At 35.0% G+C, this 12854-nt stretch overlaps 1 protein-coding gene across 1 annotated transcript; it reads left to right on the forward strand.

Annotated features, from left to right (window-relative positions):
* Positions 1-1536: 1536 nt before the first annotated feature.
* LOC306708769 (relaxin-3 receptor 1-like) lies at positions 1537-2751 on the forward strand (the record flags this gene model as incomplete). Its single annotated transcript, XM_079176698.1, has 1 exon — positions 1537-2751. One exon carries the CDS (start codon positions 1537-1539, stop codon positions 2749-2751), a length of 1215 nt encoding a protein of 404 aa, XP_079032824.1.
* Positions 2752-12854: the final 10103 nt, after the last annotated feature.

The following is a 12854-nucleotide window of genomic DNA, read 5'->3' on the forward strand; positions in this document are numbered from 1 at the left end:
TTCTCTTTTGGGTATTTTTCTCTTTGTTGTGGTTAGTTTTTTTTTCTTTTATCTTTCCACTTCAATCTCTGATGTTTTTTAGTGTTTCAGTTGTGCCATTGCAGGTGACTTCCAGTCTGAATATGCAGATGGCAAATATGATGGGGTGGAGCATGAATTCAGGGTGGGTGACATGCACGATGTTGTTGTTGTCTGCCCTCGAGATAATCCGATGTTGTGCAGCAGAGCTGGTGACTTCAAGAATCCAAACTGTTGCACCCTGACGATTTCCCTCCTTTTATGATATCCAGGTAAGATTCATTTTTTTTCCATATAGCTTAGAATATACATATAGAAATATGACAAACTGCTGAAGTGGATTTGAGTTTAAACAGGCACATATTCTTTATATTTGCTTTAATGTTTTATATCTGACATTTATTTAACGGTTAACTGTTGGGGCAAAGTACATCACAGTCTGCTATCTCTCTGTAACTTTAAAGACTTTAGATTTGGTTGTTTATTACACTGTTTATCAATCACAAGTTAAGTAATAAATGGAAACTTTAATTATTGTAGTCCGAACAAGATAAATACCCCTGAGCTAGCTACTGCATCTAGCACATGTTGCCTCAAAATGTATTCTTGTCTTTGAAGTTAACAGCCTCAGATCTCCGCCTCAGAGTTCACAGCTTCAGATTTTTGATAATGAAAACATACTGATATTAATATGAGAGAATTAAGCAGTTGGTGGTAAATAAATGGATTTTAAACCTAGTTTCGAACCCTTAACAAAATCTAATCTACAGTAGCCTAAAGAAATTCCTTAAAAATTGACCAGTTTAGTAAGTGAAGAGTGAAAAGACACCAGTATCTTAATACAAATCCTCTGACCCAGAAATAAGCCGATTGTTAATATCCTTAAAGTCGAAATCTGTCATGTAAGGTGTTAGAATAATTCTTCTTAATTCATGTTGTATCTAAAACTCATTTTCGAAAGTTTATCTGCTGAATTAGTAACAAAACGAGCCAGCTATCTGGTATATTATAATCAAATATATATATATATATATATATATATATATATATATATATTTTTTTTTAATATGGTAGGCAGACCTTTATAGATCACTATAAATTATATCGGTGTGAATTTTAATATGTAGATAATATTGCATGATCAAAACTCTGGAGGGCTCATAACATACTTTTTCACTTCAAAGGGTGAAATTAATTTAATAATTTTATATTTTTATTTACGTTTCCTTTCAGAAAAGTTTAAATCTTTGATATCCAAATTGGCTTATCTAACTCTGTGGGTAACACTTCAGTGTAATTTGTTTATCTGACAAGGCTAATGTACTTATTTACTCATAAACTCCAGCGCCTATTATGTAATAATCGTTTCCTCCTTCCTTGCAGGGATAGATGTCTGTCAGCTAATAGACGTGCCAGTACCAAACAAAAGAAATTAAGTTCTGGTCTAAGGAGGACAAACACTGCAAATAATAGCTGGACAACCTTAACCCTCAACAGGATTGCCTTCAGGTTTGCAAAATGTCAAACACTGACTCCAAGAGACTTGAGCTCTTCAACAGATTCCTGAATGGTTGCAGCGGTAGCCCATTCTGTAATAACTCCTATCTGATTTTCCACAACACAAGCTTCGACAATGGTCTGGAGATTTTTGATGACGATGGATCCCCCTGGCTAAGAATAGTCATCTCTGTGGTGTACTTTGTTGTGGCTACTGCAGGAGTTTTGGGGAACCTGCTAGTGATGTTCCTACTGTATTCGACTCACACTATCACCACAGGCACCATCAACTTCTTTGTGTTCAACTTAGCTTTGGCTCACTTGCTGTTCTCCATGGTCTTGCCTTTTTGGGCCATAGACATTGCAATGGACTACAGCTGGCCTTTTGGCTTGGCCACATGCAAGGCTGTGTCCTTACTCACTGGGCTCAATGTCTTTGCTAGCTGCTTTTTCCTGACAGCTATGAGTTTGACCCGGTACTGCTATGTGGCTACTGCTCTCAAACCCAGAACCTCCCTGTGTAGTAGATCTTGCACTTCTCCAGTGGCCACAGCTTTTATCTGGGTTTCAGCACTCATAGCGGCAGCACCCCGAGCTGTGTTTGCAGACCTGAGACATGTGGGCAGTGGTAACGACACAGCATGCCTGCTTCGTTTCCCAGATGGTACAGCCTGGCTTGGAATAAACCAGCTTCTGCGAGTGGTCCTGGGATTTCTGCTGCCATACGCCATTATCATCCTCTCCTACCTGCTCCTGCTGCGCTTTCTCTGTCGGCATAACTTAAAGGGCAGCAACTCCCTGAGAAAGGCTGATATTTCAAAGTCTGTGGCAGTGGTGGTGCTTTCATTCTGCGCCTGCTGGTTCCCCTACAATATCCTCACACTTTGGAGTGTCCTGATCCAACTTGACATCGTTGATATCAGCTCCTCATTCTATTTGGCTCAGACATACTTTTTTCCTCTGGCCAACTGCTTAGCTTTCACCAGCAGCTGCTTCAACCCTGTCATCTACTGTCTGGTGAGGAAAGAATACCGTGTGGCTCTCCATAACGTGCTCTTCAAATTGAGCATGGCTATCATGTCCAAGATGCCCTATGGCATTAATTCTGAGGAGGGGTCGGGACAAACCGGGCAGCTGGCCATTCCACTCCATAACATCTACAGCGAGACAATCGAAAGTGACACAAGGCGATATGAACCCCTGACAACACTTCCAATAATGGTGTCCACCCTGTAAAACCACAACGCAATGATCAAATTCTTTACCCCTATACTTTGTTCTTTAGTAGCAAGGATACTGTGTTTATTTCAAGAGTTTTGGTAGTGTGCTTTGATTGTGTAAGGATTTGAAGTATGTGTAATTCAGATAGTTTGTGAATAAGCTGGATCTTAAGCACATCTAAGCTCTTGTAGGTCTTGTTTTACCTTTCTAAATAGGCTGTACAATTTGTGTCTTGTATAGTGAAGGCATACAAAAAATTAAAACATATGCACTTATTCATTACAAATGTGTTGCCCAAGATGTCCCTCCTATTCACTTTCTTCTCCAATTCTTCTTGTTGTTGTCTTATTAAAAAAAACTCATGTAAAAATGTCTACCACTGCAGTTTAGAACAATTAATATTGCTGCACTGTATGTTTGGATTGCGGTTGTCTTGTCCAGGTATAAACACATTTGTGTCATTTATTTGAATAGAAATTAATAAATAGAATTGTTCTACCCTGCACGTTGTGCACCACTGTGTTTTTGCAAGTCACCCAGACCAACAACAAGTTAGCCCCTCCTCCATGTGCAGTAAAGCTTATACAAATCTATCTATCTATCGTCTATCTACGCATGTGTGTGCATGTGTGTACATTTATTTTTCAGAAAAAGTCATAGTATATCATGTCGAAAGTCATAGTATAGTATGTCGAAAAAAGTCAGAAAATGTCATAGTATAGTATGTCATAGAAAGTCATAATATAGCATGTCGAAAAAGGTCATAGTATAGCATGTCGAAAACGATCATAGTATTGTATGTCAAAAAAGTCATAGTATAGTATGTCGAAAAAAAGTCATAAAAAAGTAATAGTATAGCATGTCTTAAACGATCAGATTTCCAGATATAACCACGATCCATGGAAACCTGCAAGGCGAGAAAGCATTAAAAAAAATATATAGTATGTCATAGTATAGCATATCGAAAAAACTCCTAGAAAGTTATATGTCGAAGGTCATAGTACAGCATGTTGAAAGAAGTCATAGTATATCATATCGAAAAAGTCATAGTATTGTATGTCGAAAAAAGTCATATTATAGCATGTCGAAAGAAGTCATAAAAAAGTAATAGTATAGTATGTCGAAAAAGATCATAGTATAGTATGTCAAAAAAAGTCATAAAGACGTAGCATCATACGTCTAAGAAAAAATACAAAAGTCATAGTATAGTATGTCGACAAAAGTCATAGTATAGTATGTCAAAAAAAGTCATAAAGACGTAGCATCATACGTCTAAGAAAAAATACAAAAGTCATAGTATAGTATGTCCAAAAAAGTTATTAAAAACATCATAGTATATGTTGAAAAAAACTCCTTAAACGTCATAGTCGAAAAGTATGTTGAAAAACTCATAGTATAGCATGTCGAAAAAGATCAAAGTATAGCATGTCGAAAACAATCATAGTATAGCATGTCAAAAAAAGTCATAATATAGCAGGTCGAAAAAGATCATAGTATAGCATGTCGAAAAAGTCATAAAAAAGTAATAGAATAGCATGTTGAAAAAGATCATAGTATAGCATGTCGAAAAAGTCATAGTATAGCATGTCGAAAAAGTCATAAAAAAGTAATAGAATAGCATGTCGAAAAAGATCATAGTATAGCATGTCGAAAAAGATCATAGTATATCATGTCGAAAAAGATCATAATATAGCATGTCGAAAAACTCAGTGTTGAATGTCAAAAAAAGTCATAGTATAGCATGTCGAAAAAGTCATAGTATAGTATGTCGAAAACGATCATAGTATAGCATGTCGAAAACGATCATAGTATAGCATGTCGAAAACGATCATAGTATAGCATGTCGAAAACGATCATAGTATAGCATGTCGAAAACGATCATAGTATAGCATGTCGAAAACGATCATAGTATAGCATGTCAAAAACGATCATAGTATAGTATGTCGAAAAAGATCATAGTATATCATGTCGAAAAACTCATAGTATAGCATGTCGAAAACGATCATAGTATAGCATGTCGAAAACAATCATAGTATAGCATGTCAAAAAAAGTCATAATATAGCATGTCGAAAAAGATCATAGTATAGCATGTCGAAAAAGTCATAGTATAGCATGTCGAAAAAGTCATAAAAAAGTAATAGAATAGCATGTCGAAAAAGATCATAGTATAGCATGTCGAAAAAGTCATAGTATAGCATGTCGAAAAAGTCATAAAAAAGTAATAGAATAGCATGTCGAAAAAGATCATAGTATAGCATGTCGAAAAAGATCATAGTATATCATGTCGAAAAAGATCATAGTATAGCATGTCGAAAAACTCATAGTATAGCATGTCGAAAACGATCATAGTATAGCATGTCGAAAACAATCATAGTATAGCATGTCAAAAAAAGTCATAATATAGCATGTCGAAAAAGATCATAGTATAGCATGTCGAAAAAGTCATAGTATAGCATGTCGAAAAAGTCATAAAAAAGTAATAGAATAGCATGTCGAAAAAGATCATAGTATAGCATGTCGAAAAAGTCATAGTATAGCATGTCGAAAAAGTCATAAAAAAGTAATAGAATAGCATGTCGAAAAAGATCATAGTATAGCATGTCGAAAAAGATCATAGTATATCATGTCGAAAAAAGTCATAGTATAGCATGTCGAAAACGATCATAGTATAGCATGTCAAAAACGATCATAGTATAGCATGTCGAAAACGATCATAGTATAGCATGTCGAAAACGATCATAGTATAGCATGTCGAAAACGATCATAGTATAGCATGTCAAAAACGATCATAGTATAGTATGTCGAAAAAGATCATAGTATATCATGTCGAAAAACTCATAGTATAGCATGTCGAAAACGATCATAGTATAGCATGTAAAAAAAGTCATAGTATAGTATGTCGAGAAAAAGTCCTAAAAAAGTAATAGTATAGCATGTCGAAAACGATCATAGTATAGCATGTCGAAAAAAATGTCATAAAAGAGTAATAGAATAGTATGTCGAAAAAGATCATAGTATATCATGTCGAAAAAGTCATAGTATAGTATGTCGAAAAAAAGTCTGTTTTTGCAAGTCACCCAGACCAACAACAAGTTAGCCCCTCCCCCATGTGCAGTAAAGCTTATACAAATCTATCTATCTATCGTCTATCTACGCGTGTGTGTGCATGTGTTTACATTTATTTTTCAGAAAAAGTCATAGTATATCATGTCGAAAGTCATAGTATAGTATGTCGAAAAAAGTCAGAAAATGTCATAGTATAGTGTGTCATAGAAAGTCATAATATAGCATGTCGAAAAAGGTCATACTATAGCATGTCGAAAAACTCATAGTATTGTATGTCGAAAAAAGTCATAGTATAGCATGTCGAAAAAGATCATAGTATAGCATGTCGAAAAAAAGTCATAAAAAAGTAATAGTATAGCATGTCTTAAACAATCATAATATAGCATGTCGAAAACGATCATAGTATAGCATGTCAAAAACGATCATAGTATAGCATGTCGAAAACGATCATAGTATAGCATGTCGAAAAAGATCATAGTATAGCATGTCGAAAAAAAGTCATAAAAAAGTAATAGTATAGCATGTCTTAAACGATCATAATATAGCATGTCGAAAATGATTATAGTATAGCATGTCGAAAAAGTTATAGTATAGTATGTCGAAAAAAGTCATAGTATAGCATGTCGAAAAAGATCATAGTATAGCATGTCGAAAAAGTCATAGTATAGTATGTCGAAAAAGTTATAGTATAGTATGTTGAAAAAAGTCATAGTATAGCATGTCGAATAAATTCCAGACAACATCATAGTTTATTAATTAAATTAATTTTATATAGCCCAAAATCACGAATTTGCCTCAGAGGACTTTGCAATCTGTACACATTCGACATCCTCTGTTGGACAGAAGTGCAATAGATGTCGTGTACAGAATGAACAACATAACAGAAATACAACACATTCAATACATATGACATTATTAAAAGTTGTGATTTTGTCATTATTATTCTGCTTACTACTCTCATATGAATTATTTGTAATGGCAGCAGTGCATGTAGTGGATTAATAATGATAATAAAAGCAGTAATGGTACCAGTATTAATAACAATTAAAGTAGCAGTGGGTGTCAGCAGGGTCGGCGCAGGAGGATCGGCCGCGGTCCAGATATAACCACGATCCATGGAAACCTGCAAGGCGAGAAAGCTTTAAAAAAAATATATAGTATGTCATAGTATAGCATATCGAAAAAACTCCTAGAAAGTTATATGTCGAAGGTCATAGTACAGCATGTTGAAAGAAGTTATAGTATATCATATCGAAAAAGTCATAGTATAGTATGTCGAAAAAGATCATAGTATAGTATGTCGACAAAAGTCATAGTATAGTATGTCCAAAAAAGTCATAAAGACGTAGCATCATACGTCTAAGAAAAAATACAAAAGTCATAGTATAGTATGTCCAAAAAAGTTACTAAAAACATCATAGTATATGTTGAAAAAAACTCCTAAAACGTCATAGTATAGTATGTCGAAAAACTCATAGTATAGCATGTCGAAAAAGATCAAAGTATAGCATGTCAAAAACGATCATAGTATAGCATGTCGAAAAAAAGTCATAAAAAAAGTTATGGTATAGCATGTAGAAAAAAAGTCATAAAAAACATTTCTTGGGTGTCGAAAAAAGTCATAGTATTCTATGTTGAAAAAAGTAATTGTATAGTAAGTCATAAAAACGTCATAGTTTAGTGTGTCGTCTACGGCCCTCATATACATTAATGTAACCATACCATTTTTTCAGTCAAATTAAAAAAAAATGCTTAAGTTGTTCACTTGGATAGTTAAAATAAAGATTTTCATTTAGGGATTTATTAGTTTATTTAAATCACTCCGAAAAATCACCTGAAAAATGAATACATTCCCTTAGTTCAAACAAAACAAATCATATCAATCAAGTGTACTTACACTAATAAGAATAATTACAAGCGCAATCATACCTACATAACTACCATTATAAATAAAACTACCAACATTAAACATCCACCATACAACATCAGGGGACTGGAGGGTATGGCTTATCCATGGGGCATGGCTTATTTCAAAGAAATGTCAAGTAAATGAAGGTATTACATCCAGTAGGCCCAATTCAAGTCAGAAATCCCACCAACTATATATTTGTGACACAGTAGATCAATTGTGCAGAATAATAGCTGCCAATAAAAATACTTGTTTCATTCCATTATGATATACATCCATTTTAGAAACTAAATGTGTTGATGGGTGTTAAATACACTTATTTAAAATATACAAGATATCTCATTTATTAGGTCCTGCTTTAGCTGCAGCAAAGCGGCGGTTACTCTCTCCCCTGGGTCAACAAAGGTTCATACATCTTGTAAAATCTCATTATTTTGTAAACATAAAGCACTTATTCACCAGTAACTTCAATAATATTCCTCACCAAGCTTTACCCAAGCTTTACACTGGATCTTTTGTCACGTTTTTTCCATTTGGGCCGAGAATCCAAACTCATCTTCCCTTTTTATGTAACATAATACAAGAGAAGGCGTAAATTAAACCATTTATATGGATGAGAAGTGGGCCAAGAACCAACCAAAATATAAGCAGTGTAGTTGCCTTAGCAGACGCCTCATACCATGTTCTTTTTTAATTGTATTTGGCTTTACTGGCCAATTGGCAAAGATTGTGTTTCAAACTTTTTGTGCATTTGGCATTGAAGATATCAAAAGTTCTTGCTAGCAAAACCTCTGTGTTCCTGAGAGTCTGACGAATACCTGGAACACAATCAATCTCATCCTGTAATTAAAAGGAGATGTGCATGAACATTATGGTAATGGAACTTAAATACAATAGTAAACAGGACAAACTTTAGAAATGGCACTGGGATGGCAAAAAGTTATACATAGGCAATTCTAAAATAGTAATGAACCAGCAACCAGAAAAAAATATTAAAATGATAACTTTTTTTGTTAGCATTGTCTCTGAAATAAAGGGAGGCTTTCAAGCCACATGAAAAAAGTATCCTCTCAGGTTGTGGTATAAAGATTTCAGAGGTAGCAAACTGTACCACTGCAGCTAACACAATGAAAGTTTCAAGAATAAATGGGCATATCATAGATTTGTATATCTTATAAACATCTGCCAGTGTATGGATTGCAGCTTCTCATAAAATGAAAACAGATGTGCAGTATAACATTTCAAAATACTGTATTGCAATGCAGCCAAATAAATAAAACACACCTTTCAAAAGGTAACTTAAAACTGCAATCCAGTATTGTTGAAAGCACCACTGCTATTTTGGTTACACAAACATCGGCGAGATACTTTAAGAACGTCTCTTATTTCCCCACAGGACAGAAATGTGCTATGCTGGGAATTTATTCAGCTCTCATCCCATGAACGCAGACTCACCATAGCACTATAGCTCTGGATTGCAGCATTAAGAGTTAATAATATAATAATCCATTTTTTACCACAAGTTAAACATGCCTGAAGGCCTACCCTTGATTTGAATACATTTTACATATAAGAATAAATATACATTAAGCTATTTTATACATTTCTGGTAACATAAACATAAACCTTTGTATCTTTTTTAAAGGCAAGAGGTTAAGATAAATTATATCAACCATGAATTTTGTAATATAAATTATTCTGACTAACATACAGAGTTAACCAACACACTGCTTATTAATTCATCACCCGACTACAAAATAGGACATTTAATATACAAAGTTTACAAGTTTTTTTTTTGTATTGGCATTGTTATTTTGGGCCCTGTGGCACAGACTGTAAGGCAGTCAAATTGTATGCACATATACTACATATCCCTGCTTGGAAACTCTTCTCTGTCGCTCCTGTTCTAGTTTTCTGGTCATTTCTCTCAGTACTTTGATGTTGTGTATGCAAAAGGCTGAACGCCACTCTCTTTTGAAAAAAATGGAAGAGTCAGCAGGTTGGATATAAAAAGATGCGTTCAAATAAGAAAGCCATGTCAAAGGTTTTCTTTTTTTGTACATTAGAATAATATCTGGCAACAAATCGACTTACTCTTCCTCGCATTTAAAAAGCACATGCAGAACTCTTGCACATCTATGCTTCAGAAACATTTAACACAACAGATGAGTAATTCACTACTTGCTATAATATGATTTGTTTTCAGTTGCACATAATGTATATAATCATAGTTATTAAAAAAATATTCAAACAGCACTTTTTCAAGCCAATGTTACAAAGTGCTGTACAACAAAACGTGAAAAGGTTAAAAAAAAATTAGTGACAATGGCAGACATGAAAGCCATGATTTGTTTCATTTGATCAGCTGGAGCCTTGCTATTGCTGCTTGAGAAACTGTAGCTGTCACTATCATCGTTCAGATTTTTCTGATAACATAACTTTTCTCTGAAGACAATGTTAAATAGATATAGTATAGTTTGTTTCACCTAAAAGAGGGGAGGGGCAACTCCAGTGAAGTAGCATTGCACTTCCATTAACTTAAAATACCCTGCATTTCCCATAATGCAACCAATAGCATCTTTTCATTGCCTGGTTAATGCACATCTACATTACTACCACTGTCCCAGATGCAATGCAGACATTGTGTTGTACATTTGGAGTCTCCAAGCCCAAGCTGAGATATTGTTGTCTCAGACTTGACAAGGCTCCTCCAGAGCCACAGAAGATATTATAAAACGGTTTTCAAAATCGGTCGAGTGCCCCCTTAAAATCAATGTTTTCTTACATTTTCAGCCGATTTTTCTTTTTTGAAGCACTTTGTATCACTGTTTTGAAATGTCATATATACTCGTTATGATTAATATTATTATTACAAAGTGAACAAAACACATTATTTCAGATTATTTTTGTAAAGTATTTCCATTTTCTAAAAAGGTAGCTTTAAGAAATACTTCTTCTATACACTGAAAGATAGACTAGTTCTGGCTTTACACTGTGTGCCGAAGGAAAATGTTACCGACGAGAAGGTTTAGATTGTATTTAAAGCAGTTAGTTGATTGTAAGATACATTTGGCATCTATTCAGATTGATGGCTGTACTAGAAAGGATGCAAAATCATAATGATAACCACCTTTTGTCAGTGAAAAGAGTTTTGCAATGACAATATGTTACTAAATGATTTAATCAGAATCAAATAGTAATATAGGTCTTTGCTTGGGCCCTTCTTCTGAGGACCATAGATGGCAACTGATCAACTGATTTAACAACATGCGTGTTGCTTGTCACAGGTCACCATGAGGGGATATTGTGCTTGTTAAAGCCTTTTCTAAATTGTGTCTGCAGCCACTGAAGTGAGAAGCTGCTTGTAGCGGGTAGAATCATGACTCCATCTTCATCCCCAGTGCTTTACGCATCTCTTCTCATTTTTCCGATTAAATAAAGAAACTCATTAGGTACAGTATTGCCATTGTTGTGGCACTGGCTTATATTTCAGTCATTATGTGCAGACAATTCACTGCACACGTTGGTCCTCACGCTAAACTGATTGTCAAGTTCTGGTACAGGCAAAGTTTGAATATGTGCAAAGTTGTTGTTTTTTTTAAGAACGCTGGGAGATGAAGCCTCCAGTGGTCCTGCTGGATCCACTGCAGAGCTTCTCTTCAGGGGTTTTTGTAGGATCTGAATCGTCTTACACTTGAGTGACCTTCAGGAACTCTGGTCACTTTGGTATTCGCAGTCAGGATCCTGGATGGCCATACCCCTGGTTGATAGACGGAAGGGAGAGAAAACAGATGAAATAACTACTTACTCTGTTTACAGCTTAATTCAGTTTAAAGGAATAGTTTGACATTTTGAACAAATATTTTATTTTCTTTCTTTACGAGAGTTAGATGAGAAGATCACCCTCCAAAATACTACTCTAATGTTTGTAACAGCTTCACATAACGACGAGGAAATACGTCCAGTGGTGCCACCTGGCCATTCTGCTCTGAATAATTCTCCACTTTGAGAGGGTAATTGTCACTAAAGAAGACACCAGTGCTGTAACCTTGTATCTTCAATATACAGAATGGAGGCAAGACGAGACAATTTAGAGATGGTTTACAGGAAAATATGCAGAAATACATATTGGGTGACAGGTCTGTCAATCACTAGTGGATCTTACACAGTCAGTCGTCGATATGAAGATTGTTTTACTGGTTAAAAGAAGGGAAGCAGTGGCACAAACTCATGCTGAGCCAGGACAACAAAGTGTGTAAACATCTGTAGAGTTCCAAGTGACATGAACATATAAGCAGAGCATGAGTTATATAAGTTACAGCTAACTACTGGACACAGGGTAACTGCAACACACCAGGACTAACTGACTTTTGACTTCTTTTTTGTTTATATTAAGACAAGAATAACTCAATGCATTACATTTGCCGAATTTACAAGAGGCGACAAATAATTAAGAGTTTGTTGTAAACAGGGTTTCACAAAGTTTATAAAGTTTCCCTTAACTCAACAACTCACAAAACTCCGCATTATTTTAAGGGAGTTTGGTACTTTCTCTCTGGGTGACAGTGTGTATTGTTGTTACTGTACTCTTTAGAATGTGCCCCAAACACATCGAATCAACTGCATAGCAATAATGATAATAATAAAAATATGAATAATAACAATGAATGATATTACAGCAGTCAAATAGAAATGTTAACTGAATAAAAAAAGTAAAGTACCAATTAAATACTGATGCCATCAGTTTGAGAATTCTCAGCTGACCTGCAGCTCTCCATTTTGCCCAGAGCAATTGTCTTAACATTACTATTAAATTAAATGTAATGGCTGCAGTAGTCATATAATACAATTGAATTTAGGCAGCAGAACAGCAGGGACCACCGTTCAGTGGAAACCTCAGGAAATGACTGCTCCTGTGTCCAGTCTTTGTGCTAAGCTAAAGCTAACCGTCCGCAAGGTTCCAACTACATATTTAACATACAGACACGAGACTTGTATTGATCTTCTCATTCAAGTCTTGGCAAGAGAGCAAATTCTAGGTATTTCCTAAAATGCTGAATTGTTCCTTTAAATATTAATTTGGTTTTCTGTCCATGGGAAAGAACTGTTCACACTCACTTAAGAGTAATAAACAAAACTCTC

This window comes from Pholis gunnellus (assembly GCF_910591455.1).
Source record: "Pholis gunnellus genome assembly, chromosome: 16".
In the NCBI taxonomy this organism is placed as follows: domain Eukaryota; kingdom Metazoa; phylum Chordata; class Actinopteri; order Perciformes; family Pholidae; genus Pholis; species Pholis gunnellus.